Below are 25,968 nucleotides of genomic sequence, written 5' to 3'. Positions count from 1 at the left end.
TCACTGACCTTTGTCCCTTCAAGGCCTGGCAGCTTAAAGGCTTGTTGAGGGTTTACGGACTTTTAACAGGAACTGTTAGAAAGGCTTCCCACTTGGCCACTCCCAGGACCTTCTTCCTAATTGGAAGAAGTCATTCAGAGGAGAACAGTAACTGTACGCTCTTCCTGAGGATTCCACCAGCCAGAACACCTGGCCCCTCGGCCTTCCGCAAACACACCGGCAGAGAAGGCTGATCTAAAACACGGATAGCTTAGAGTGTAACCATGCTCTGTGCTCAAGAATGAGACAAAACTGCTTTCTTTAATTATTACGCATGTATCAGTCCCAACTTTGCTACATAAATTCCTGGTTGGTGTTTCTAGAACAGTCAAGACGTGATGCATCATAGCTGAGAGGTTTTTGATGCTGCCTTCGGCTTACCCTCTAAACTTTAATCCACCTCAAACATTGTCAACACCTCCAATTTGGATCTGTGCTAAAGAGTTTACTGCAATGGACTTTCATGGCAATTTCTATCTAAGGAAAATGCTTCCTGATTTTCAAATTTCTAGTCATCCATGATCAAACACTGAAGAAGTCCTAGGGAAGTCTATGTGTCTTCCTGCTTTTTAAATTTATCAGAGCCAATGGAGATTTTACATACAAAAGATAAATATGATATACAGATTTTAAATCTTACTATTATATATATTTCTAATCCAGAGCTTCCTAAAGAATATCTAAAATGCAAAATGCTCATGGAGTCGGCCAGGGGCTGACATGGTGGCAAGAGGGACTCCTACACGAGACACCTATCTATCCTGGGCTAGCAGAGCCCCGCAGGACAGGCTCCTTACTCTTTGGTACTTGAATCCAGCTCTTGGCAGGGCCCATACTGACAGCAGAGTCACCAAACACTTTGTTCAGTTATTGGTCAACAGAGTCTTTGGCTCAAATCAAGAGCACTGCTGCTCTTTTGTGTTTCTTACACATGTCACTTTGGCAGTCACTCTGTTCAACAGACATTGCTGGTGCTTCCATCTGTCAGTGCAGCTCTGGGAAGAGAGACAGCAGCTCCAGGGTGACAATCAGAACACAGAGGACAGGGCTCTACGTGCGCATGTGGACAGACAGACCAAACTAGGGGAGTCACAACGAGGGGCTGAGTTTCCCGCTGATCCCACTGACAGAAATCTACCAGTAAGGAACTGCCCATGCTGGGGATACAAGCCCGGGGCAGCGACATGTTTCATTTGTTCTCTTCTGAGTTACTCAGCAGAAACGCCTCTTCCCTCCTCACTCCCCGTAAAGAACTACAAAGTCTGATGAACTTGCTTGCATGTTTCTGTCATCCACATGACAACTTGTGAGTGACTGCGTGCTCCATTCTACACTTACAGACACAAGAGGAAACAGGACTGAGGTGGGCCCTGCCCTCATGAGGCCAAGTCTAACAGGCAACAGGGATAAGTGAAGAGGCAATTTCAGCACAGCCAGGTGGGTTATGTTCAGCATGCCCCGAGAATTCAAAGACGGAAAGCCACCTAACTCAGGCTTAGGGTGTCAAAGAGGGTTTTGAGAGAGAAAAAAAATAGCTAGGACCTGAATCTATCTCATCTCCTCATTCCATTAATACAGGATGTAAGACGTTTCCTCTTCTAATTGGTCTTTCTGCCTCTAATGTCACGGTTGTCAGAAACCCTAATCCTCGAGATAAAAAGCAGACTGCACAGGCTGGGGCTCTGTGATCTGGATTCCCATTTATCTCACAGGCTTCTGCAGGCTCCTACCCGGAAGAGAAACAGGACTGCCCCATCTCCCGAAATGTGCCGTGTGCTCCCAGGTCTGGCTGGAATATCTTTTCCCTTTTGTTTCCAGGCTACGTCGAGCTTGACCTCCACTGGGAAGCCTTCGCTGCCCTCTGAGTCTGGGAGAGACATCTCTTATGATGTGTATCTTAAAGTTGTCCTAGACATTTTAAACAGTGTGATATTAAGTACACGCTATTAAATTTAGGCTTCTACTCAGGGGTGGTCAGTGATCCTAACCAAGAATCACACGTCAGAGACTGCAGCTCAAATGAACTCCCCAAGGCAGCTACTAAAAGCCCTTTAGCTGTTCCTTTATTGACCTAAGACTTTGCTCATGAGTTCAAAAAAACAGAAATTTTTCCATTGGTTAAATTAATGGCCTATTAATCAGAATGGTAAATATCAGAAAAGGGCACTCATTGTTAAAATAAAAGGTATTTAAGATATGCAGATTGGATACAATGTTTTTGAGATATTAATTTGACAAATGTCTAAGTATGGTAGGATTTGCCTTCATTGTAATCTAGTAACAAACAAAGCTGCAAGGGAGCAGCTACCCATTTCTCAAGCTTCTTTGCTGGGCTCTCCACCATAAAGAACATAAGAGCTCTACTAAACGAGCTTGGTCATTTCACATGGGGCCTCTCTGCCACACTCTTGCAATGTCCCATGCACTTTGCATGGCAGTGTCAGGTTGTGTGGTAACGTCAGTGCACCTGTCTGCCTTTCCCACTAAATGCTGAGGCCCTTGCAAACAAGGGTTGTATTTTCTTCTCTTTAGTCCATCTCCTAGCTCAGTCTGCAGTATGAGGAAATATTTGCTGAATGGACAATAATATATAAGCAGAATAACGTGAAAGGACATCTGACTAGGAGTTGGGAGACTTAAAACATTGGACTTAAACCCAAGTGTTTAATTCTCCCAACTCCTAGTCAGATGTTCTTTCACGTTATTATGCTACTTATATGAAAGATAAAGAAATATTTATGTATATTTACAAATATTTACATATATTTACATATAAATAAATATTTAAAACTAGTATTGACGTTTCCGTAGCAGCTGAGAACTTACTCTGTGTCATACTTTACATAGTACTTAATATGCTTCAAACAAGTGTGATTCGTTTAAATATTACTGTTTACTATTCAGGACAATGCCGAAAGCTAGCATCATCACTTACAGAGGAGGAAAGAGAGAGGCTGACTTACTCAAAGTTATGCAGATAAAGAAGCAGAAGAATTAGTCTTTGAATCCAAGTCTGGCTGAATCCAAAGCACATGTTTTTCACCTCTACTTTAGAAGTGTGTTCCACGCAACATTTGAGAGGCAAAAAAATTCCCTCTGATTCCAATTTCCTCCTGTGTTTACTGAGTGAGACTAAGTGGCTGACACCCTTTCCAGCTCCTCAATCAGAGGTTCTGAGTGGCAACAATCACCACCTCATTCTCGTCCGCCCTCCCTGTCTTGACAAGAGAGAGGTTTTCTTGTGTAGCACGTTATGGGGCTTTTTTGACAACATATTTTGTTTCTATTCTTTTTCCCTCTTTGAAAAAGTCTCAGTGGATTCGGAAGGCAGAGAAAAGGGACCCATTTCTGTCACACTGCTTTGAAGTTAGAACCTGCTGTTAGTCAACAGAGCCATCAAGTTGTTATTTTTGTTCTGCAATCCTTCACCGACACGGATAGTGGCTGAAACTGTAAAAAAGGACAAGGAAAGCAGACCTACACACAGAAACACTTCACTATTCAGAGAGAGAAAAATGGCAAAAGACAACCCAGCAAAATGTCCATCTGTTTATCACATTTCAACTGCACTGTGGCAGGTGGATAAGAAAAGGATTTTTGTGGTTCTCTTGATATCACTTGTATGACAAGAATTGCTTGGCTGAAAGACACATACCATACCTGTGCCACAGAGTTTACAGTCAGGGGTTGAAGTGGCAAAGAGTTCTACTGCACAAGAATTTACTGAGGACCTACTTCGCTGGGATGTGATGAACTGTTAGTATCTCAGACCAGTTTTCTTTAGGAACAATCTGGAGGGAAAGTACGTTTGTTAAGAAAAACTATATACCTTTCATCCTTAGAATCTTTCATCTGCTACCACTCACTGACACCAGGATGCCCATTGGGTGGAGAGTAGGGGAACTCTAGGACAATCAAAGTCCCTTGTTGCCAGGAAACTGATGCTAGGCCCAAACCCTATGTGGCTTCTCTGGAAGAACCAAGGAGTCATGGCGACACCTCTTTAAGGCATCCAATCAGAAAGAACCTTGACAGCATTTAGATGATCAAAACTCATTGTCATTTTGAGAACACCATTTAACAGTAGAGAATAAACACGCAGAAGGAGGAAGATAGTTTTTTGCCTTTAAAACTCACTGACCTTCTTAACGGTGGGATCCCCTTTGGATGGATGGCAGGATGGGGACATTTTTACCTGGAAAAAACAAAAAAAGCAAACATGTTGATATCCTCTCAGTTATTGTCTAGTTTTATTTGACCCACACTCAAAATGATTCAACTAGGATTTGGTGTAACTAAGATCAGATAGACATTTTCAGAGGAATGATGAATATATATATTTTTTTAAGTTCCTTTGAAGTTTCCCTGGAAATCAAAAAGTCACTAGCTAGCCAAGACAGAAATGTGATCAGGGTTAAAAAAAAAGGGGGGGGGGAGAACAGATGGTCCAAGATGGTTTTAGCTAAATGGTGAGGAAACTAGCAGACACTGGTGTTTATTGATGTTAATCCACTGACACAACAGGCAGCAGTCAGTACGTCTCGCAGAGGCCAACTCAGAGTGTCCTTTCTGATTGTTATGTCCCTTTTATGCAAAGCATGCAAGAGAGTTTGACAATAATACTGAAGGATTTAGAAAAAAGGATCAGCCAAAAGGATGTTTAGCCCAAGGAAGAGGAGACTGGTGGTAACAAAGATCTTCAAATAGGAGGAAGGGCTGAAACAAAGTGTCATAAAAGAGCAAGAACCAGCTCCATCCCACCTGCAAGAAACACACTTTAAATATAAAGGCACAAATAGGTTAAAAGCAAAACAACTGGAAAGATACACCATGATAGCACTAGGTTTCAGCACAAAGACTATTTACCAGGGTTATATTATTTCTTAATAATAAAGGAGTCAGTTCATCAGGAGGATGTAACAATCCTAAATTGTTTTTAACACAGCTTAAAACTACATCAAATAAAAACTAAGAGAGGAGTTCCTCTTGTGGCTCAGCCGTAACGAATCTGACCAGCATGCACGAGGACACAGGCTCGATCCCTGGCCTTGCTCAGTGGGTTAAGGATCCAGCATTTCCATGAGCTGTGGTGTAGGTCACATACTGGGTTGGATCCTTCGTTGCTGTGACTGGTGTAAGCTGGCAGCTATAGCTCTGATTCGACCCCTATCCTGCCTGGGAACCTCCATATGCCACAGGTGTGGCTTCTTTCTTTATACCTCATGAACCAAACTCTCTGCTGGCTTCAAAACTCTTCCTCTGTAGCTTCCTCATATCTCTCAGCCTTCACAAAACTGAAGAGAATTAGGACCTTGTTCTGAATTAAGCTTTGGATTAAGGGAATTTTATGGCTGATCTCATCTTTTTTTCAGACCATTAAAACTTTCTCCACATGAGCAATAAGGCTGTTTTTGCTTTCTTATCATTCATGTGATAACTGAAGTAGCACTTTAAATTTCCTTTAAGAACTTTTCCTTTTCATTCACAACTTGGACAACTGTTTGGCACAAGAGGCCTAGCTTTTGGCCTAGTTTGGCTTTTGACAAGACTTTTCACTAAGCTTAATCATTTCTAGCTTTTGATTTGAAGTGAGAGGTACATGACTCTTCCTTTCACGTGAGTACTTAGAGGCCACTACAGGGTTATCAACTAGCCTAATTCAAAATTACTGTGTCTCAGGATATAGAGAGACCCAAGGAGAGGGAGAAAGTTAGGGCCCTTAGATGGAGCAGTCAGAACATACACAACATTTATCAATTAAGTTTGCCATCTTATGTGAGAGCAGTTTGTGGTACCTCCAAACAATTACAATGGTAACATCAAAGGTCACTGATCACAGATTACCATGCAAATATAATAATAATGAAAAATTTTGAAATATTGCAAGGATTACCAAAATACTACACAGAAACACAAAGTGAGCAAATGCTGTTGGAAAAATTGTGCCAAAAGACTTGCTTGAATGCAGGGTTGCCACAAACCTTCAGTTTGTTAAAAAAAAAAAAAAAAAAAATGCAGTATATGCAAAGCGCAGTAAAGAAAAGCACAATAAAATGAGGAAGGCCTATACACATGGACCATTTGCCAACACAGATAATTTTCTAGCAATAAAACAATTTTCAATTAATTTCAAAGAATTCAAGTCATACAAAGAATGTTCTCTGACCATAATAGGAATAAATTAGATATCAATAACAGAAAGATCTCTAGAAAAATTCTCAACTAACATCCTAATCAATGGTGAAAAATTGAAAGCTTTTCCTTTAAGAACAAAAATAAGACAAGAATGCCTGCTTTCACTTTTTCCATTCAACACAGTATTGGATGTCCTAAGCACAGCAATTAGTCAAGAAGAAGAACACAAGGTATACAAATTGGAAAGATACAAGTAAAATTATGTGTGCAGATGATATGATCTTATATGTAGAAAGTTTTAAATTTAGATTCCAAAAAAAGGGATTCATTCCAGGTTCACAAGAATGGTTCAACATATGCAAATCAATCAACATCATACACCACATTAACCAAAAAAAAGTCAAAAACCATATGATCATCTCAATAGATGCAGATAAAGCATTTGACAAAGTCCAACATCCATTCATGATAAAAACTCTTACCAAAGTGGGCATAGAAGGAACATACCTTAACATAATAAAAGCCATTTATAACAAACCTATAGCAAATATAATACTCAACAGAAAAAACCTGAAAGCCTTCCCACCAAAATCTGGAACAAGACAAGAATGCCCACTCTCACCACTTTTATTCAACATAGTATTGGAAGTCCTAGCCACAGCAGTCAGACAAACAAAAGAAATAAAAGGTGTCCAAATTGGAAGAGAAGTGGTAAAATTGTCACTCTATGCAGATGACATGATACTATATATAGAAGACCCTGAGGACTCCACACAAAAACAACTCCTACTGATCAATGAATTCAGCAAAGTAAAAGGATACACGATTAACATTCAGAAATCAGCTGCATTTCTGTATACTAACAATGAAATGTTAGAGAAGGAATATAAAAATACAATACCTTTTAAAATCATACCCCCCCAAAATTAAATACCTAGGAATAAACCTGACCAAGGAGGTGAAAACTTATATGCTGAGAACTATAAAACATTAATCAAGGAAATTAGAGAGGACTCAAAGAGATGGAAAGATATTCCATGCTCCTGGAAAAATTAGTATTGTAAAAATGGCCATATACCCAAAGCAATCTACAGATTCCATGCAATCCCTATCAAATGACCCATGACATTTTTCATAGAACTAGAACAAACAATCCAAAAATTTATATGGAACCATGAAAGACCCAGAATTGCCAAAGCAATCCGGAGGGACAAAAACCAAGCAGGAGGCATAACTCTCCCAGACTTCAGGCAATGTTGCAAAGCTACAGTAATCAAGACAGTGTGATACTGGTACCAAAACAGACATACAGATTAATGGAACAGAATAGAGAACCCAGAAATGAACCTAGACACCTACAGTCAATTAACCTTTGACAAAGGAGACAAGAATATAAAATGGGAAAAGACAGTCTTTTCAGTAAGTGGTGCTGGGAAAACTGGACAGCTACTTGTAAATCCATGAAACTGGAACACACTCTCACACCATGCACAAAAATAAACTCAAAATGGCTTAAAAATTTAATTGTAAAACAAGACACCATCAAACTCCTAGAAGAGAACATAGGCAAAACATTCTCTGACATCAACCTTACAAATGTTTGCTCAGGTCAGTCTCTCAAGGCAACAGAAATAAAAGCAAAAATAAACCAATGGGACCTAATCAAACTGACAATCTTTTGCACAGCAAAGGAAACCATTAAAAAAAAAAAAAAAAGACAACTTACAGAATGGGAGAAAATAGTCCCAAACAATGCAACTGACAAGGACTTAATCTCTAAATTATACAAACAACTTATACAACTCAACAGCAAAAAAAGCCAACAACCCAATGGAAAAATGGGCAAAAGACCTGAATAGACATTTTGCCAAAGAAGATATACAGATGGCCAATAGGCCCATGAAAAAATGCTCAACACCACTAATTATTAGAAAAAATGCAAATCGAAACTACTGTGAGGTACCACCTCACACTAGTCAGAATGGCCATCATTAGTAAGTCCACAAATAACAAATGCTGAAGAGGGTGTGGAGAAAAGGGTACCCTCCTTCACTGTTGGTGGGAATGTAAGTTGGTACAACCACTATGGAAAACAGTATGGAGGTACCTCAGAAAATTAAATATAGAATGACCATATGTTACAGCAATCCCGTTCTTGGGCATATATTCAGACAAAACTTTCCTTGAAAAAGACACATGCACCCCCACATGTGCATTGCAGTACTACTCACAATAGCCAAGACATGGAAACAACCTAAATGTCCGTCGACAGATGAATAGATTAAGAAGATGTGGTATATATACACAACGGAATACTACTCAGCCATAAAAAAGAACAAAATAATGACATTTGCAGCAACATGGATGGAACGAGAGACTCTCATACTGAGTGAAGTAAGTTGGAAAGACAGAGACAAATACCATATGATATCACTTATAACTGGAATCTAACATATGGCACAAATGAACCTTCCCACAGAAAAGAAACTCATGGACATGAAGAACAGACTTGTGGTTCCTAAGGGGGAGGCAGTGGGATGGACTTGGAATTTGGGGTTAATAGGTGCAAACTATTGCCTTTGGAATGGATAAGCATGAGATCCTGCTGTGTAGCACTGAGAACTATGTCTGGTCACTTATGATGGATCATGATGATGTGAGAAAAAAGAATGTATATATAAAAAATAAATAAATTCAGATTCCACAAAAAAACCTGTTAGTATAAACAAATTAAAGTAGTAGGATACAAAATAACATACAAAAATCACTTGTGTTCCTATCCACTAATAATGTACACTCCAAAGAGGAAATTAACAATTCCATCAAAAAGAATAGTTAAGAATAAACTAAAGAGGGATAAGACTTGTATACTGAAAACTATAAAATATTGCTGAAAGAAGTTAAAGAAGACAAAGATAAATAGAAGAACACCCCATGTTCATGGATTGGAAGACTGAATATTATTAAGATGTCCATACTACCCAAAGTAACTTTAGATTCAATGCAATACTTATCAAAATCCCAATAGCATTTTTTTGCAGAAATAGAAAAATCCGTCCTAAATTCATATGTAATCTCAAGGGGCTCTGAGCAGCAAAAACAATCTTTAAAAACAACAAAGTTGGAGGCCTCTCATTTGCTTATTTCTAAACTTACTACAAAGCTACAGTAACCCAAACAGTGTGCTACTGAAAACAAAACAAAACAAAACAAAAACAGACATACAGATCAATGGAACAGAATAGAGAGCCCAGAAATATACCTACACAAAGATTATAGTCAATTAATCTTTGACAAAGGAGGCAAAATATACAATGGAGAAAAGACACTCTCTTAAGTAAGTGGTGTTGGGAAAGCTGGACAGCTGCATGTAAATCAATGAAATTAGAACATTTCCTTATACCATATACAAAAATCAACTCAAAATGGTTTAAAGATCTAAATATAAGAAATGACACCATAAAACTCCTAGACAGAACATAGGCAAAACATTCTCTGACATAAACTGCAGCAATATTTTTTTAGATTACTCTCCCAATGCAAAAGAAATAAAAGCAAAAATAAACAAATGAGACCTATCAAACTTAAAGATTTTGCACAGTAAAGGAAACCATAAACAAAATGAAAAGACAACCAATGGAATGGGATAAATATTTGCAAATGATGCAGCTTACAAGGAGTTAATTTCCAAAATATATAAACAGCTCATACAACCCAATAACAAAAGACAACCTAACCAAAAAAACAGGCAGAAGATCTAAATAGACATTTTTCCAAAGAAGACACACAGATGGCCAAAAGGCACATGAAGAGATGCTCAATATCACTAATTAAAAGAGAAATGCAAATCAAAACTACAATGAGGCATTACCTCATACCAATAAGAATGGCCATTATCAAAAAGTCTATAAATAATAACACCTGGAGAGGGGTGTGGAGAAAAGGGAGCCCTTCTATGCTGCTGGTGTGGATATAAATTGGGGCAACCACTATGGAGAACAGCCTGAAGGGTCCTTAAAAAATTAAAAATAGAGCTACCATATGATCCTGCAATCCCACTTCTGGGTATATGTCCCAAGAAAACATTAATTTGAAAAGATACATGCACCACAATGTTCATAGCAGCACTCTTCACCATAGCACAGACATGGAAACAACATAAATGTCCACTGACAGACAACTGGATAAAGATGATGTGGTACATATATACAATGGAATATCATACAGCCATAAAAAAGAATGAAGTAATACCACTTGCAGCAACATGGATGGACCCAGGCATTATACTAAGTCAGACAAAGACAAGTATCATATGACATCACTTATACATGGGATTTAAAAAAATTATACAAATGAACTCATTTACAAGATAGAAAGACTCATACACATAGAAAACAAATCTAATGGTTACCAAAGGGGAAAGGTGGGGGGGGGGAGGCGTAAATTAGGAGTTTGAGAATAACAGAGACAAACTTACTCCATATAAAATAGGTAACCAACAACTGTCTACTGTATAGCATAGGGTAGTACATTCAATATTTTGTAATAACCTATATGGGAAAAGAATGTGAAAAAATGTATCTTTCACTTTGCTATATACCTGAAATTAACACAATACTGTAATTCAACTATTCTTCAATGAAAAATAAACAAAAGGATAAAAAAGATAATAAACTTATGGTTACCAAAGGGGAAAGGGAGTGAGGAGGGATAAATCAGGAGTATAGGACTAGCTGATAAAATTACCATATATAAAATAAACAACAAGGATTTACTGTATAGCACAGAAACTATATTCACTATCTTGTAATAACCTATAATGGGAAAGAATCTGAAAAAATATATGTATCTGAGTCACTCTGCTGTACACCTAAAACTAAGACAATATTGTAAATCAACTATACTCAATAAAAAAGCAAACAACTCCCCTCCCCAAATCAGTGTGCTACTGGCAAACAAACAGAATCATAGACCAATGAAATAAAACAGAGAGACGTGAAGTAAATCCTCACATACATGGTCATATGATTTGTGACAAGGATGCCAAGATCATTCAGTGGGGAAAAGATGGGTCTTTTCAACAAAATGGTGGTAGGACTAAAGATGCACATGAAAAGGAATGAAGCTAGGCTCTTACCATATACCATATACAAAAGTTAACTCAAAATGGATCAAAGCCTAAATACCAGAGCTAAAACTATAAACTGATTTCTTGGATATGAAAACAAAGGCACAAGTAAGAACACCAAAAAAAAAAAAAAAAAAAATGGAGTTCCCTTCATGGCTCAGCAGGAATAAACCCAACTAGTAACCATGAGGACACGGGTTTGATCCTTGACCCCACTCAGCTACGCCTTGCTGTGAGCTGTGGCGTAGTTCACAGATGGTGGCTTGAATCCTACATTGCTGTTGCTATGGTGTAGACTGGCAGCTGTAGCTCTGTTTTGACCCCTAGCCTGGGAACTTCCATATGCTGTGGGTCTAGCCCTAAAAAGACACACACACACACACACACACACACACACACACACTCCACAAATAAACTGGAGTTCATAAAAATCAAACTTTTGTCCACTAATCAAATAGAGTATTTACTATAAATAGAGTAAAAAGGCAACTTACAGAATAGAAGAAAATATTTGCAAATGACATATGTGATAAGGAATTAACATCCAGAATATATAGAGAACTCCTAATACTCAACAACAAACCCCCCAATTAAAAAGTGAGCTAAGGACTTAAACAGACATTTCTCCAAAGAAGATACACAGATAGCCAATAAGCACATGAAGAAATGCTCAACATCATCATTAATCATTCACAAAATGCAAATTAAAAACAAAATAAGATATCACTGCACACTTATTACAGTAGACAAAACTAAAAAGACTGGCTATACCAAGGATGTGGAGGAACTGGAATCCTCATAACTGCCGGTAGGAGGGTAAAATGGTACAACCACTTTGGAGAACAGTTTGGCAGTTTTTTAAAATGATAAAGATAGGAGTTCCCATCATGGTGCTGTGGAAACGAATCCAACTAGGAACCATGAGGCTGCGGGTTCAATCCCTGGCCTCACTCAGTGGGTTAAAGATCCAACACTGCCGTGAGCTGTGGTGTAGGTCATAGATGTGGTTCGGATCTCGTGTTGCTGTGGCTGTGACATGGGCCAGCAGCCACAGTTCTGATTAGACTCCTAGCCTGAAAACCTCCATATGCCGTGGGTACAGCCCTAAAAAGACAAAAATAAATAAATAAATAATAAAATGATAAACATATATTGTCCAGATGAGTCAGCCATTGCATTCCTAGGTATTAACTCAAGAGAAATGAAGGTATAAATTCATACAATTTTTTTACACAAATCTTAATAAAAGCTTTATCTATAAGAACCAGAAATTTAAAAAGTCCAAATGTCTATCAACAAGTTAAATCATAATTTATGGTATATCCATTGAATGAAACATTACTCAGCACTAAGAAGGAATGAACTCTTGATACAACAATGTGGATCAATCTCAAAAAAGTATATATACTTGCAAGTTAATTTATTGTGAGAGAAAGCCAATCAGAGATTCAGTTTTGCAAGGTGAAAATACTGATGGAGATGGGTCACACAAAAACATGAATGTACTTAACACTATTGAATTAGACACTTAAAAATGATTAAGATGGCAAATTTTATGTTACGTCTCTTTTATCTCAATTAAAAAGAAAAAAGGAGATGTAAAAAAGAAGGAAAACAAAAAAGAAAGAAAGCCAATCAGTGGTTTCCAGGGAACAGAAGTGAGGAACTGAGTAAATTTTTGGTGGTGACAGACAGGGTCAGTATCTTGATAGTATTGATGGGGGGACACACACACACACATATGTGAAATTTGAACACTTCATGTAAAATTTATTTTATACCAATTATACCTCAATAAAGCTTTTGAATAAATTTATAGAATACACTTAAACAACTCAGAAATAAATTTATAGCTTTTATGCTATTCTGGAAAATAAAGAATTAAAATAAAGAACCAAAGCTTCCAATTTAAGTGGCTAGAAAAAGAAGATCAAAGCAAAACCAAACTATGTAAAAAGAGGGAAATCATAAGCACAAATCAATGCAAGAGAAATTAAATAAAAGAGAAAATCTATGAAGCCAATGTTGCTTTTTGAAAATAACAAAATTGATTAAGTGCTATTTAGATTGATCGAGAAAAGAAATTACCAATATTTGCAATTAAAAGGAAACATTACTGCACGCAGCATTACTTACAGATATTTGAAAGGCAATAGGAGCCTATTAGTAGATGCAAATTATTACATTTACAATGGATAAATAACAAGGTTGTAGTGTATAGCACAGGGAACTACATCCATTTTCTTGGGGATAGACCATGATGGAAAAGAATATTAAAAAAGAATGTATGGAGTTTCCTTCGTGGCTCAGTGGTTAACGAACCTGACTAGTATCCATGAGGATGTGGGTTTGATCCCTGACCTCACTCAGTGGGTTATGGCTTTGCCGTGAGCTGTGGTGTAGGTCACAGACGTGGCTCGGATCCTGTGTTGCTGAGGCTGTGGCGTAGGCCAGTGGCTACAGATCCGATTAGACCCCTACCCTGGGAATCTCCACATGCCATGAGTGCGGCCATAAAATGACAAAAAGACAAAAAAATAAAATTAAAAAGAAAAATTAAAAAAATTAAAAAGAATGTATGTATATGACTGAGTCACTTTGCTGTACAACTGAAATTGGCAAAAAATTGTTAATTGGCTATACTTTAATAATTAAAAGAGAACAATTTTATTGCTAATAAATTTAATAAATGAAAACATTTTTTAAAGAACTTATAAAAACAGACCCAAGATAAAAAAGAAAATATGAGCAGCTCCATATTTATTAAAGAAGTTAAATTTGTTACCAAATCTTTCCACCAAAGAAAATCCACATGGCTTTGGCAGTGAATTCAAGCAAATATTAATATAGAGACTTATATATACGTGTGTGTATATATATGTATATATGTCTGTATATATGTATATATATGTGTGTGTGTGTATGTATATATCACAATGTCAATTTATTAACTTGCAAAGAAAAATAATTATTACAAGTAGTTCAATAGCTACTACATACTGTCTAAAATGATATAGAAGAGATGTAAGTACTGGGAAAGCAACTGGACTCAAGTTCTCAAGCCTCTTCCACTTCTAACAGTCTAATTCTAAGGGCCTAGGGTATAGAGGATAAAGACATTCCCTGTCATTGTGGAATCAAGCTATTCAAACAGAACCATGTTGCAATCTTTTCTGCTTTTCCCCTCTGACTTTCAGAAAAACTTTAGAAAACATCCCTTAGCTCAGGGATCAAAACTGCTGGCTGTCCAGACTGTCCTTTCAGATTTAGCAGGTCTGCAAAAATTAGACTTGAAAGTCTTTGCTCTGACATACCATGACATTAATGCTGTGGAATTTACTCCAGATGTATGATGTAGCTTGCTTAAACGTGATCCAATTTTAACTCCTGGTATGCTCTTTTTGAAAAGGGAGAAAATAGATTTTCAAAGCAAAGTAGATATTTAAGCTTAACAAAATGACCTCATGAAAGGATCTGCAGACTTTTTAAAACAAGCCAAGAACTAGATGTGGTGCTGGACAATTTATCTGAGAAAGCTGTTCTCTGGAGATTAAGTCAGAGAGTGTTTGAAGTGGTAACAGAAATGGTTCAGCATCACTTATGAAAGGTCTTATTTTTCATTTAACAGGATTCCTTCTGGAAATGCCTCAGGCAATGCAACTTAAAGACACTTTAAATCCAGGTGTGCAGACACTAGATCCGGGGGTATGGATGATTTATTGAGCCACGGTCTTAATAATGCTAAACCTTTGTGATCTTTGTTAATAAAATGATTCCTGACTTAGAGAAGCAATCTGATGGTAAGTTTAACAGCAACCGGAATAACTTCCTTGTCACCTTGCTTTTTTTTTTAAAGCCTTCATTTTTCTGATTACCAAAGGAATTTCACTAGTGGAAACTTAGAAAATACAAAAGAGCAAAATAAAGCAAATAAAAATGGCAATCCAACAATCACAGCAATAACAACTGTTAGCATTTACAATCACACTCTTTTGTGATCTTTTCATGTAACACATTAGGAATGTTTATTTCACAGTATCAGTATTCGACAGCAGGATTTTCCATAGCTATAAAGTAGTCCATTCAATTTATAGACAAACCATAACTGATTTAACCAAGTACTGGGAGGCTACTGGGATATTTAGATTGTTTTCAAAATTTTGATCATTAAAAAAAATGCTGTCATAGCACAGGGAACTACACTCAGTATTTTCTAATAATGTATAAGGGAAAAGAATCTGAAAAAAAATTACATAGACACACACACACACACACACACACATATATCTGAATCTCTTTGCCGTATTCCTGAAACTAACACAACATTGTAAATGAACTATATTCCAATTACAAAAAAAAAAGCTGTAACCCCAAAAGATCTATAGTAAAAATACAATGAAAAAATGCTGTCATAAATATCCTTGTATAACATTTGGCAGACACACTCGCACAGATTTTTGTAACTCCCTGATTTTAAGGGTGCAGACATTTACAAATGCACATTGCCAATTTTTCTCCTAACAAGTAAGATGGATCCACAAACCATTTTCTTATATTTCTAAACTCCAAAAAGCACTGAAACCAAAAGCAGTTCTTTTAAAAAAACTTTTGGCACCAAAAGTTATCTGACATTAAGACCTGACTTGAACTGAAGAGAGGCTTTTTATAGTCTTAATTTATCTCATCTGATTATGGGATGCTCCATAGACTTCATTGGGAATATAACATACAATATAAGCATCATATTACCTTTCTTTCAAAGATGCCATTCTACTGTCCTCTGGTCTTCCCCTCCCCCCTTTTAAGAAGCCAAGTCACCGTTCTCATTATTATCTTATCTTTTAAGATTTCCTCTTTATCTCTAGTTTTAGCATCTTGACTATGACATGTCTGAGTGTGATTTTCTTTGTACCCCACTAGCGGTTTGCTAAGTTTTTGGACCTACTGGTTAATGTGTTTCACCAAATGTGGGAAATTTTCAGTCACTGCATCACCACTTCTCTCTCTCTCCTTGCTTTCTAGAAAGTGATATACGTGTTAGACTTCTTGATACTGTTTCACAGGTTCCCAAGAGCTTTCTTCACTTACTTTTAACCTTTTAGTCTCTGTGCTTTGGTAAGGATTTCTACTGAACTGTCTCAGTGTTAAAAATGCTGTTGAGGTGTTCCCGCTGTGGAACAACAGGATTGGTAGTGCCTCTGTAGCTCTGGCACAGTGGGTTAAAGATCCAGCATTGCCACAGGTTGCAACTGTGGCTCAGATCTGATCCCTGGCCTGGGATCTCCATATGCTGCAGGACGGCCAAAAAAGAAAAAACAATGTGGTTGGTAGCTAATGAAATTTTCATCTTAGATATGTTTTTTAGCTCTAGAACTTACATTTAGTTTTATTTTATAATTTCCATTTATCTTCTGAGATTTCTAAGTGTATTCAATCATTCCAATGATCTTTTTCTTCTAAATATTTTTAACATATTTATAATTTCTCTTTTAAAATCCTTGACTGCCAATTCCAATATCTAGGACATCCATAGGTCTGCTTCTATTGATTTTTTCTCTCTTGATTTTAGGTTACAATTTCCTTCTCCCTACTGATCCTATGATAGTTTGGGCTTTGGCTTTGTTAGAAAGGATTTGTTCTGCTTTTGCCCTTAGTCTTGGGGTGGCCCTTAGTCCTAGGGCATGGTCCTACTGTAGTTTCAATATAAAACCTCCCTCAGAGAGGGAGAGCCAATATTTGAATTCAGTTTTTTAGAACCATCATCACCCCCAGTTTTTCCGTCTCCAACCTGTTCTATTTTTATCATTCTGGCTTTATTGAAACCTAGTAAAGCTGATTTTCAAACTACATCCATACCATATTGGCTGTGCTTTAATTAAGATTTCTTACCATTGCATAAGCCATTCACATATTTAATTGTGAGGAAATTTAAAATGAAAATACTAATTCTATATATGATAGTTTTTATCAAATGACACAATTTCATGAAAGTTCTACTTTGCTTTCCTAATTTCCTTTGAAAATCTATCAGCCTCGGTTATTAAGTTCCTCACCAGTGCATGGAGGGAAACAGAGGTGAGGGTCCCAGTGACTCCAAAATTAAGCTGACATTGCCAGTCAGCTTCCACCTGTTGCTTCTACCGCAGTAGATAATGAATGCACTTGAAGCTTCTCATTGCTTTTGTAATGTGATCCTTCTGTCAAATAGCTTTTTATTTTATTCTTTTCCACAACTTGAGATATTTGGCTTTTCCTTCCTCAATTATTGACTCTGACTCAACAGGATGCAACACAATTACCCGAAAAACTGTGGTTTTGGTGGATAAAGTCTTTGTTCTTGCCTCTCTTAATCTCACTTCTGTTTTTCACAATTGGTCAATATATAACCAATACCTCTGACAGATCAGTTGCTACCCAGCAGGTCTGCACAAACATGATGATAGTTACTCCCTCAAAGAGACTGGTTTGCTCTGGAATAAGCATTTTATTCCTTGCAGGCCAATAGTTTAAGAAAATATGACTCAAAGGTGTTTCATTATTTCCTTTTCTCCAATCCCTCTGCTCCCATCAGGTGTACTGTGGCTCCACCTGAAATGCAGGTTCAAAGAGTAGACCATACAAGTCTGATTTTCCCTTTGTACCCACAGATAAAATACTTTGGAAAAACTAACTGCAACTGACGTACTTATCATGTTATTGTATTTTCTCAACAAACGTTATTCCAATAGAATAATTTTACCCTTATTCCTTTATTAACTTTGTAATAGCAAATAACCATCCTCTTAGGCATTGATTAGCATTGGAAGAAATTAACTTGATATTCATTTTTAAAATCATAATTCTTGGTCAACAGACAATCTGATATAAATTCTAAGGAGTATAATTAAAGATTTGCTAGATTTTAGTTTTATTTTAACATTAGTATTTTATTAACAGGCTTAGAGTTCCTGAGAATTGGTAATAAGCTAATATATTATTATTAGAATAATACACCAGAAATCTGCCAGAAACATTCCAGTTGTTTTTCCTATTAAAACTTCAAAAAACAAGAGCATTTAGAGACTCATTAGAAAGTTTTATTATGAACTGTGCAAAATTTTATCAGTGGAGAGCCAAGTACATTCAATAGACATCAGATTTGTTTGTTTCTCAATAAGAGGTAAATATCTGAAGAAAGAGGAATTGAAAATAAATGTATAGCTGTGTATTTATCCTTTAACAATCATAAAGGGAGAAAATTAAGAGAAATAAGCCGGTATTTTCTATTTTCTTAGAATTGTCCAAGAAAATGTTTTGCCTTTTGGGGTAAATTTATATATAATGTCAGGCAGAGGAAGTATTTACAACTTCCAAAAAATATTCAGCAAACGACATTTATTTATGTTCACTGGTTGTAATTTTCAATTAACCACTGTACATTGCTTATTTATTTTAGAGTCTCACTACAATTTGGAGATTCGGTTAATGCTGTCTAATGAAACAGCAACACTGGTATTAATGCCCTGTTTACATCTGTCCTTTTAAAAAATTTAATTAAAAAAATATTTTTTATTTTTTGGCCATGCCTGCAGCATGCCAAAGTTCCTGGGCCAGAGGTTGAGCCACAGCAGTGACAACGCCAATCCTTAACTTGCTGAGTCACCAGGGAACGCCTATTCATCCATTTTCAAAGAGTATAAGCTCCTTGTTATATATATATTAGACCTAAGTTAAATGCTAAAAAATGAGATTTCAATTTTTGATGACAAGAGCATTTCTCAAAAGAATATTTTCTAAATTAAACTTACAAATTAAATGAAGAATAATATATCTCAGAAGTACAGAGAGGTGATAAATGATCCTAATATAAATGAACCTTTTTGAGAAGGCTTCTGCCCATTTTCTAATAATCTTGTTATTATACCCTAGTATTAAGTGATTCCTTACTTCAGCCAGTATATAATGTATGCCTGTTTTGAGCCAAACACTATTGTTCGTACCAAACATACACTGGTGAACAACAACAACAAAATAGTTTCCAACACCATGTTGCTTACCATCTGGTAAAAGAGCTGGATAGTAGTTAAGCTATCAAACATATAATTTCAGGTGGTGACAGGTATGTTAGTATTGTGAGGGAAAGAACAGAATGTTATAGGAAGAATAACAAAGGAAACCTACTTTGGACCAGGTGGTCAGGGAATATCTAGCTGCAGAGATGATGTGAAGCTAAGTTCTGAAGAAGAAGAAGGTACCACCCTGGGAAGAACATTCCAAGCAAAGGAGAACAGCAAGCACAAAGGAACGAGGAGGAAATGAATTGTTCATGGAAGTGAAGAAAGATCAGCCTGGAACACAGTGACCAAAGGGGAACATGGCAAGAAACGAGGTTTAAGAGGCAGGTAGGGCCAGATCCTTACCAGACTGTAAGATTCTAGTAAAGAGTAGAGTTTATATGTGATTACAGTCAAAACCTTACTTAGTACTCTCAATGCTGCCCTCTGAAGAATGACATTTTTCTGGCTGCCAGTATTCCTGGCTCTGTATGAATTGGGGGCACTACCACCTCTAATACTTTTGGGTAGTTCTTTTTCTCGCCTTAAATGGTTTATTGGCGATTGTGATTGTGGAAAATGGATAGATAGCCACGCTTCTATTACCAGCCAAGTCTTTATCTCTCTGCCAGAGCAGTGTAACAGTCAGATTCTTAAAGTTCTATGCATTTGTCCACTTCCCTTTGATCCAGAAAATGCTTGTGTCCAAGAGACCGAAGGATAACAATACAGTACCGAGAAAGTGTCTCCAGTCTTTACATAAAACCAAAGCTTTGATGGAAATACAGGCAAAGGACATAAAAAAATTTTGTTGTCCAATAAAATGTGAAAAGATGTTCAACTTTACCAATGATCAAAGAAATACTGGTTCAAAGTGCAATGTGATGCCATTTTTTAAACTTAGTGAACCTGCAAAATTTTAAAAATACATACTAAACTGGCATACATTAAAAAAATATGTATTTATAATGATAGGGATGTGAGGAGACACTTCTATGCACCATAAGTAGAAATGCGTATTTGTCCTTTTTTTTTTTTTTTTTTTTAATAGGACCTTAGCCACGGCAAATCGAAGTTCCCAGGCTAGGGATCAAATCATAGCCACTGCTGCCAGCCTACACCACAGCCATAGCAACAAGGGGTTCAAGTCATATCTTCAACCTATATACCACAGCTCACAGCAACGCTGGATCCTTAATCTGCTGAGCAAGGCCAGGGATCGAACCCACATCCTCATGGATTCCAGTCAGATTCGTTTCTACTGCACCACAACGGGAACTCCTGGAAATGTGTATTTGAACAAGTCCACAGTCCCTTTGGCCAGATATATTTCACTATTTTATATATTTTTTTTAGAAAGGGAATATAGGGACTTCCATTTCCTACAGGATGCACTAGTTGTCTTCAGGGGGAAGAAATAGACAAAATATATACAACATTGGATCTCAAGCAGTGTAGGAGAATGACCCCTGAGAGACAATAAACAAACTATGTAAACTCTAGGATTGCTCCCTAAATTCCTACTGAAGGAAAGTTTCCCTGACACGGCACAGGGAGGGAGAGCCAAGGCAGAGCTCATGTCTCTCTGAGTTAAGACAGAGCTGGGAATGCAGGGAAGACAAGTGGTTGGAGTTCACAGGACAGAGTATTGGGCAGGAAAGAGCCACAGAGAGAGAGAGAGAGAGAGAAAGCTCCAGAGATCTGCAGAGGAGCAACCTTGACTGGAACACTGAGCCACTTGTGTGTGAAGAAATCACTTAAGGCCAGAAAGAGAACCACCCCAAAGTATTAGCGACAGCAGTGCCCCAAATTCATATGGAGCCAGGAATACTGGTAACCTGAAAAATGTCATTCTTCACAGGGCAGCATTGAGAGTACTAAGTACAGTTTTGACCTTAATACCAGGGGGAAAGTTAACCCTAGACTAACTATTGTTTTGACCCTACCTAACAAAGCTTAAAAGCAAAACCTAAAAAGATCAAATTATTTCTATGTATTTTAACAATGTCCCAGGACAAAGTTTAAAAATATGTTAAGGATTACAAAAATATCTAACAAAGCAGAATTCACATTGCCTGACATTTGATAAAAAATCACAAGGTATGAAAGTAAGTGGGAAAATACAAGTAATAAGAAAGAGAAAAAAAATTAATCACATGACATTCTGGAAAAGGCAAAACTATGGAGACAGTAAGATCCATGGTTGCCAGGAATAGAGGGGAGGGAAGGATAAATAAAGGGAACAGAGGATTTTTAGGCAGTGAAAAATAATCTGTATGATACTATAATGATGGATATGTGTCATTACACATTTGTCCAAATCCATAGAATCTGCAATACCAAGAGTGAATCCTAATGTAAACTGTGGACTTTGGGTAATAATGATGTGTCAGTGTAATGTGTCATCACTTACCACTCTACGAGAGTGATAATAGAGGAAGCTATGCATCTGAGGGACTGTGGCATATATGCAATATTTCTATACCTTCCTCTCGATTGTGCTATGAACCTAAAACTGCTCTTAAAAAAATAGTCTTTAGGGAGTTTCCTTTGTGGTGCAGTAGAAACGAATCTGACTAGTATCCATGAGGAAGTGGGTTCGATCCCTGGCCTCACTCAGTGAGTCAGGGATCTGGCGTTGCCGTGAGCTGTGGTATAGGTCACAGACATGGTTCAGATCCTGTGCTGCTGTGGCTATGGCATAGGCTAGCAGTTGTAGCTCTGATTCTACCCCTAGCCTGGGAACTTCTATATGCTGTGAGTGCAGCCCTAAAAAGCAAAAAAAAAAAAAAAAGTTAAAAAAAAATCATTCCATTGAAATATACCCAGAAGTGGCACATGCAACAGAGTTAGTAGACAAGAACATTAAAAGTTATAATTTTATTCCATATGTTCCAGAAGCTAGAGAAGATACTGAACATGTTAGAGATATGCAAACTATAAAAAGTCAATCAAATGTTGAGTGATTAAATCTACAACATATGAGATGAAGAACATGCTGGATGGGATTAACAGCATAATGGGCATTGCAGAGGAAATGTTTAGTTAACTTGACTGCATAGCAAAAGAAACTATCCCAAATCAAACACACAATGAAAATAAATGAATAAAGCATTAGTGAACTATGGAACAACTTCGAGTAGCAAAATAAATGTGTTATTAGAATTGTGGAAGAAGTAGGGGCAAGGATAGTAGAGAAGAAAATATTTGGGGAAATGTAGTAGAGTTCTAATTCTAGTAATGGCAGGGAAGCCTGTTATGGACAGCCCTTCTCACAATAACAATTACATAGACAAAATGTTGTTCAGAGAGCAACCAGAAGCAGGCAGGACCTGTAGGAAACACATAAAGCTTACGGTTAACATCATACTTAATAACAAAAAACTTAACAGTTTCACCCTAGGATCAGAAACAAGGCAAGGATGTCTATTCTCACCATTTCTATTCAACATTGTATTTGAGGCCAAAGCAACGAGGCAAGAAAAAGAAATAAAAGGCATAAGATTGGAAAGGAAGAAATAAAAGTCATTATTTGCAAATGATAAGATGTCTATGTAAAAAATACCAAAGAATCTTCAAAAAAGTACTAGTACAAATAAGATATAAGGTCAATATGAAAAAATAAATGGTACTTCTACATTCTAACAATGAACAATTAGAAAGTGAAATATAAAACAGTAAAATATACAATAGCATCAAAAGTCATTACATATGGAGTTCCCATTGTGGCTCAGCAGTTAACGAACCCGACTAGCATCCATGAGGATGTGGGTATGATCCCTGGCCTCACTCAGTGGGTTAAGGATCTGGTGTTGCCATGAACTGTGGTGTAGGTCGCAGATGTGGCTTGGATCCCAAGTTGCTGTGGTTCTGGGGTAGGCTGGTGGCTACAGCTCCAATTGGACCCCTAGCCTGGGAACCTCCATATGCTGCAGGTGTGGCTCTAAAAAGACACACACATACAAAAAAAAAAGTCATTAAATACTTAGAAATTAACCTTACAAAACATATGCAGGATTTATATGCCCCAAACTACAAAATGCTGATGAAATAAGACAAAATAAATTTATCTATACAATAAACACCATCCTAATAAAATCCTAGCATGTTTTCTTTTTCATAAAAATTGATAGGCTTATTTTTATTTATGGAAAAGCAAATATAATAGCCAAATGTTAGAAAGAAGAACAAAGTTGGAGGACTCAAACTACCTGATATCTAGATTTACTATAAAGACACAATATTGCCAAAATGATGGCTATACAGATAAATGGAATAGAACACTAAGTCTAGAAATAAACTGACACATACAAGGTCAATTGATTTTTGACTAAGGTACAGAGGCAATTCAATGGATATCCACATGCAAAAGAAAGAACCTGGATACATATATCACTATTAAATATTAATGTCACTATTAAAAATTAACTCCAAATGGATCAGGGTTGGGGAGAGGGTGACAACAAAGAGATATGGGGAACTTTTGAGGGAGGTGATACTACTACTCCATGTCTTGATTGGAAAGGTGGCTGTTAAAAGTTGCAGAAGGTGAATTTTACTGTTTGTAAATTACATATTAAAATGTATTAAAATACATAATTGCATATATAATACATAATTGTATTTTCAAAAAGGGAAAAAAATCTGTTAGCCTCTGAGGACTATCTAGGAAGAAAGAAAAAAAAAACTAATTGGTAATACCCAGGCAATAATATGCATAAATCATAAGTTGTTCATGAATAGGATATAACTGAAACAGTAAAAGACTGAAGGTTCCCCCAAGATGTAAAGCCTTAAGTAGCTATATAAATAAATGTTCCCCCATCTGCATGTGGATTCAGTTTGGAAAGACACTGGAAATCACAGGACTTGTTTTTCCTTTTCTAAATGCAAGCATGGCCCTTTGGATGACTAGTTAATAAAATTTTCAATCTGGAAACCATTTTAACATCTTTACCTGTATGTCCAACAGATATCTCTAACTATAACAATGAAGTCTCTATCTTACTCCCAAATATGTTGTCTGTTGCTTTCTATCTCAGTAATGCTACCACCGTCCATTTTGTTGTTCAAGCAAGAAATCTGGGTGCTATCTTTGACCCCTCCCTCTGTCTTACCTCCCACATCCAACCAAGTGTATCACCAAGTCCTGATAATTCTCTCTCTCAAATGTAACATCTCTGTTGTAAAGCAAAAGAGAGAATAGAACTGGAAGCTAAGCATAACTGAATCTAGAGGGTGAAAGAGAGTGGATGAGATGAAGCTATTGAGATAAACAGGACCATATTAATTATTTTGATGTCTATACCCACCTCAAACACAACTCAAATATGTACTCTTTTTACCATCCCAAATTCCACCATTCGAGTTTAAGTTACTAATTCTTTCCTCCAAACTATTTCAATATTTTTTGTCTCCCTACATCCATCCTTGCTTCCCTTTCAATTCATTGTCTGCACTGTAGCATTCTTTTTTCTTTTTTTTTTTTTCTTTTTTTTTGTCTTTTTGAGAGCTGCACCTGCGACATACGGAAGTTCCCAGGCTAAGGGTCTAACTGGAGCTGTAGCTGCCGGCCTATGCCACAGCCACAGACACACCAAATTCGAGCCGCATCTGCAACCTATACCACAGCTCATGGCAATGCTGGATCCTTAACCCACTGAGCGAGGCTAGGGATCGAACACACAACCTCATGGTTCCTAGTCGGATTTGTTTCCACTGCACCACGATGAGAACTCCTGCACTGTAGCTCTTTTAAAAATATTCCGGGAAAAAAAAACATTTTGATCATATCTCATTCATTCCTTCTTTAAAACCCTTCAATACCTTCCCTATTTCCTTAGATCAAACCTAGAAATAATTAATATGGTCCCTGTTTACCTACTAATTTTATCTAATACCATTCTTTCACCCTCCAGACCCAATCATACTCAACGTCTAGTTTCATGCTCTTTTCGGATTCACAGCGGAGATGCTTTATGTTTGTTCTCTATATAGCTCCCTCTGCCTGGAATACTCCTCCTCCTCCTTCCTACCCTTGTACTTAAACTTCTTTTTTCCTTTCAGGGACAGCTAACCTGGAACTTCAAGGATTCCCTCCGTGATCCCTCACATCTGGATTAGGTCTACAGATTATCTGTTCTTATAGCACAGCTCATCTGTAAGTACTTGTGGTATAAAAAATATATTATTCCGTCTTTGTCCCTGGTTCCTGTCACATAGTTCCTAAAACGCCTGGATTCTCCTGAGCAATAAGAGTCCTTTTCATACGCTAATGATATGACTGGTGTCTGGGGACCCCTAGATAGCTTCAGGATGGCAGCTGAAAGATCAAGCCATGATCAGAGGGTTGGAATTTCCAGTTCTTCCCTCACCCTCCTTTCCCCCACCCTCACTTCTGGGGAAGGGAGAAGGGCTAGATATTGAGCCCAATCACTAATGGCCCATGATGTAATCAATTATGGCTATGTATGAGGCCTCCAATAAAAACCTAGGTTCAAGGAGCTTCCAGGTTGATGGGCACACTGATATATTGGGAAGGCAGTGTGCCAGGAAAAGGCACCCTTCTTATCCCATACCTTGCCCTATGCACTTCTTTCACTTGGCTATTCCTGACTAGTATACTTTAGGCTA

The 25,968-nt window shown here is 37.3% G+C and overlaps 1 protein-coding gene across 4 annotated transcripts in view; it reads right to left on the bottom strand.

Moving 5' to 3' along the window:
* Positions 1-25,968, bottom strand: part of VPS8 (VPS8 subunit of CORVET complex) — a 256,850-nt gene that overhangs the window by 21,823 nt on the left and 209,059 nt on the right. For 2 of the 4 annotated variants that reach the window (XM_084990588.1, XM_021069975.2), the window contains one exon: positions 4,181-4,234. In XM_084990588.1, coding sequence (XP_084846714.1) covers positions 4,181-4,234 — 54 coding nt within the window. Of the gene's footprint in view, positions 1-3,699; positions 4,235-22,200; positions 22,668-25,968 lie in introns of those variants that run through there. The other 2 variants (XR_014824480.1, XM_084990589.1) reach the window with 2 other exon arrangements.

Source organism: Sus scrofa, chromosome 13 (genome assembly GCF_054392235.1).
Source record: "Sus scrofa isolate SSC_HxYL_T2T_F1_AM1 chromosome 13, Sscrofa_HxYL_maternal_Yorkshire_Landrace_v2.0, whole genome shotgun sequence".
NCBI classification, from domain to species: domain Eukaryota; kingdom Metazoa; phylum Chordata; class Mammalia; order Artiodactyla; family Suidae; genus Sus; species Sus scrofa.
This window is presented reverse-complemented; position numbering and strand designations above follow the sequence as displayed.